We start from the raw sequence: 4008 nt of genomic DNA, 5'->3' as shown, positions 1-4008 counted from the left end.
GCTCTGTAGCCCAGGCTGGTCTCGAACTCACAGAGATCCGCCTGCCTCTGCCTCCCGAGTGCTGGGATTAAAGGCGTGCGCCACCATCACCCGGCTAAACACATACTCTTGAATACTGACATTTTATTTCTAGTCCAGGATCCACAATGTCACAATCAGCAAACAAGACCGAGAAGGGAGCTTCCAAAGTCTTGCGACTGAGTTTAATCTAAACTACAACCTCGATTCCTACCTAATGCCAGCTGAAATTCTAAAACTAGTCCTTACTAATGGTCTTGGTGAGTGCCAAATGAGTATAACCCAACAATTTTGACAGATGCCTTGGCAAAGACTTCAGCTGAAATTATTTACCAATCCTCTGGGTGTTTGAGAGGCCAAGTATGACCAGATTCTACAGACTGTGGAAATCTATTTAAATCAGTGGTTCTCCGCCTTCTTAATGCAGCAACCCTTTAATACAGCAGCAACCCTCATGTTGTGGTGCTCCCCAACAATTAAATTATCCTCATTGCTATCTCATAACAGAAATTGTTCTACTGTTATGAATTGTAATGTAAATATCTTTATTTTCCAATGGTCTTAGCCAACCCCTCCCAAGGAAGTCTCAAACCACTAGTTGAAAACTGCTGATTTAAAGTTTTAAGATCAAAAAAGAATCAAAAAGATGAAGAGTGGTCAGTGAGCAAGCGACTGATGCAAGCAAATATCAACAAATGAAGATTTGTTTAGGAGACGCTGCTATTGATGTTGGTGAGTGTATATGAAGTCAGAGATAAAGGGGAATCTGAGTTAAGAATTAAATGCATTCTCTGTGCACAGGCTTCACAAACACTTGGGAAGCAAAGCTCAAGCCAAATATTTAAGGAAAATCAAGTTGTTTATTTATTTATTTTGTAGTTTAATATAGTGGTATTTCCTGATCTCAACCATGTTTGTCTTAAGAATGAATATAATAAGAAAACAATGAAAAGTCATAAAAACGAGGTCCTAGAATTGTCAAAATGTCCCAAGGAGCTGTTTCATAGCTTATATTTGGAGCAATCTTGGCTCACAATGGGAATCAAATGGACAATAATATCTAAATTGGAGAGTGACTAGAACAAAAGTAATTCCAGTGTCAGTTTATAGAGTCTACTGAATCGCATTCTGTATGTGCCCAGAAAAAAGAAACAATCATGTATTCAATCTACAAACAGGAATCCACAACCAACTAGACAGGTCAGTGTAAAATACATCTTTTCCACTAAATTTTTATATGGATTGAATTATTCTCACTGAAGAGAACTTATAGTTCTATATCACTTAAAGTTTAGTATTTTCTATGAAAATTCATAAGTGTAACATGATAATATCAACTTATTATAGAAAATACTTTTCTGTAATTCATCCAAATCAGGTAGTATTTGGAGTGACGGCATTTCTATAACATCTCACAAGTATACTGTCAACAGTTCTCTTTGTGACCATATGAAGATTTCCCCCTTATAATGATTTCCACACTGTCATTTTGAAGTTAGGATTTGTGAATGAAGTAAACCTATTTAGAACTATTAGTAACAAAACTCCTATTTTCAAAAGTCATGAAAAGAATAGAGACACTTAGAGACTTAGCCATTCAGAAAACCAATGTTATTTTACTCACTTTTATTGTGAATGATATGTCAAGATTCTGACCTTGGTAGCCAAAACTGTTGTAAAAATTTCATGACATTTTTCACAGATAATGAGGAAATAAGAAATAGACAGGGAAAGATTAAAATTTGAACACTGACAGCACTTGAAAAGCCAAATTTAATTCATTTAAAAGAACACACTGCTGTATAGCCTCAAAATTTCTAGCATTTGACAATGAAAACTACAAATTTATATTTTTACACAAGTTATTCCAAAAATTAAAAGCTTATTACATTAACTAATCCTCTCATTTGTGTTCTGTCAATAATAAATTTATGATTACCTTAGCCTATGATGTATCATTTGTAAACATGAGTGTAGAAGACAGTTCAACATAATAGAATCATATTACTAGACTAGATATGATAGAAGTTTAAATTCAAACACATTTTCTTTATAAATCCTGAGGGCCCATAAGGAGGCTTGTACCACTTACATGTATTCATTCAAAGATATATATGAAAAAGAACACAAGAGTAGGTGTGAACTGGGCATGAAACCAGTGGCTATGAAATAAATGGCATTAAAAAGAACTGTAATAAACACAGGTCCTGGACATTAAGAAAGGAAAAAGTTCAGTCTGCAGCCATATCTGTCTTTAGGGGTATAGCATTCACGTGATAGAGAGGAACAATAGGACACAGAGTGCAGGTACTTTCAATTTAGAAGGATGTGTTTTAGTATGGTGTCCACAGTTGACTTTCATAGAATATTGGTATTTTTGAATTGATTTTAATAGACAAACATAAATTTAAAATAATTGATGTTGATATTTACCCTCCAAAAATCACAATGAAATATGAGGGACTTTCATAATTTAGAAGTGTCCTATGTCATTAATTATGACAAATGGGTTTCTTTTTATTGAAAATAGATTATTATCTCATACAATATATCCCAATGACATTTTCTCCTTCCTCCCCCTCCTCCTAGCTCGTGAACCACCTCCCCACTCAACTCCCAGACTCACTCCCCCTCATTTTCCTCTTCAGAAAAAGAGCAGAGCTCCAATAGACAATGTCAACAGGACAAATAGTATACAATAAAACAAGGTAAAAGCACTCATATTGACGCTGGACAAGTCAAACCAATAGGAAAAAGGGGATTCTTTCAGTATTTGTAATTTACTGTCACTATTCCATGGAAACTTATTAGAAAGAAAGCAAACTACTTCTGTTCTATATTACTGCATGTGATGTGATACTATTGCCAGGGTTAAGAAGAAGTGTAGCTACATCGGATTCAGGGACCAGAGGTAATGAGATGATGGAGTATTTCAGTGTTTCTTTTAAAATAACATCACTGAGACACCCTATGGTTTCTTTTCAGATGACTGTATGCTCAGAGCCTTAGGTAAACTGATGGAAAGCATGAGCAATGTCACAGAATTCATTCTCCTGGGCTTGACTCAAGATCAAAATTTGAAGAAACTCTTTTTTATTGTGTGTTTAGTAATCTATGTGATTACACTGGCAGGCAACACGCTCATCTCAGTCACCATCTTCATCAGTCCACCCCTGTCTACTCCCATGTACTTTTTTCTGTCCTACTTATCCATCATAGATGGTTTCTACTCTTCTTCCATAGCACCCAAAATGATCTATGACTTAATTTCTGAGAAGAGCACTGTATCATTCAATGGCTGCATGACCCAGCTTTTTGCTGAGCATTTTTTCGCAGGAGCTGAAATCATCTTGCTGATTGCCATGGCTTATGATCGCTATGTAGCCATATGCAAGCCCTTGCACTATATGACCATCATGAACCGTTCTCTGTGTGTTTCCTTGGTGGGAGCTGCTATAAGTTTGGGATTCATCCATGGAGGAATACAGATTTTATTTATGGCCAAGTTACCATTCTGTGGCCCCAACACCATCAACCACTTTATGTGTGATTTAATACCACTCCTCGAGTTGGCCTGCACTGACACTCACATTCTTGGGCCCCTGATTGCTGCCAACAGTGGGTCACTGTGTTTCCTTACTTTCTCTATGCTGGTTGCTTCCTATATAGCCATCCTTCACTCCCTGAGGAATCACAGTTCAGAAGGTCGTCGCAAGGCCCTGTCTACCTGTGCTTCTCACGTAACTGTCGTTGTCTTATTCTTTGTACCTTGTTCATACCTGTACCTAAGGCCTATGACTTCCTTTCCCACTGACAAAGCCGTGACTGTATTTTGTACCCTGGTGACACCTATGTTGAACCCTTTAATCTATACCCTCAGAAATGAAGAGGTCAAAAAAGTTATGAAGAAGCTCTGGGGTCAAATGTGCAAAGCTGGTGATATATAAACCTAGTGATTTGTGTTCTTAAAAACAATGTCTAGTGCTGTTT

At 36.9% G+C, this 4008-nt stretch overlaps 1 protein-coding gene across 1 annotated transcript; it reads left to right on the top strand.

The window, feature by feature from the left end:
* Positions 1-494: 494 nt before the first annotated feature.
* Positions 495-3965, top strand: LOC101997721 (olfactory receptor 4C45-like). Its single transcript, XM_005372143.2, has 2 exons — positions 495-510; positions 3028-3965. The coding sequence occupies exon 2, from the start codon at positions 3036-3038 to the stop codon at positions 3963-3965; it is 930 nt and encodes a 309-aa protein (XP_005372200.1). The 5' UTR covers positions 495-510; positions 3028-3035.
* Positions 3966-4008: the final 43 nt, after the last annotated feature.

This window comes from Microtus ochrogaster, unplaced genomic scaffold (assembly GCF_000317375.1).
Source record: "Microtus ochrogaster isolate Prairie Vole_2 unplaced genomic scaffold, MicOch1.0 UNK207, whole genome shotgun sequence".
Classification (NCBI taxonomy): domain Eukaryota; kingdom Metazoa; phylum Chordata; class Mammalia; order Rodentia; family Cricetidae; genus Microtus; species Microtus ochrogaster.
The sequence above is the reverse complement of the archived record's forward strand: the minus strand, read 5'-3'. Positions and strand labels throughout refer to the sequence as shown.

Coding starts and splice junctions, on each gene's coding strand:
- LOC101997721 (XM_005372143.2), top strand. CDS start 3,036: ATGGAAAGCATGAGCAATGTCACAGAATTCATTCTCCTGGGCTTGACT.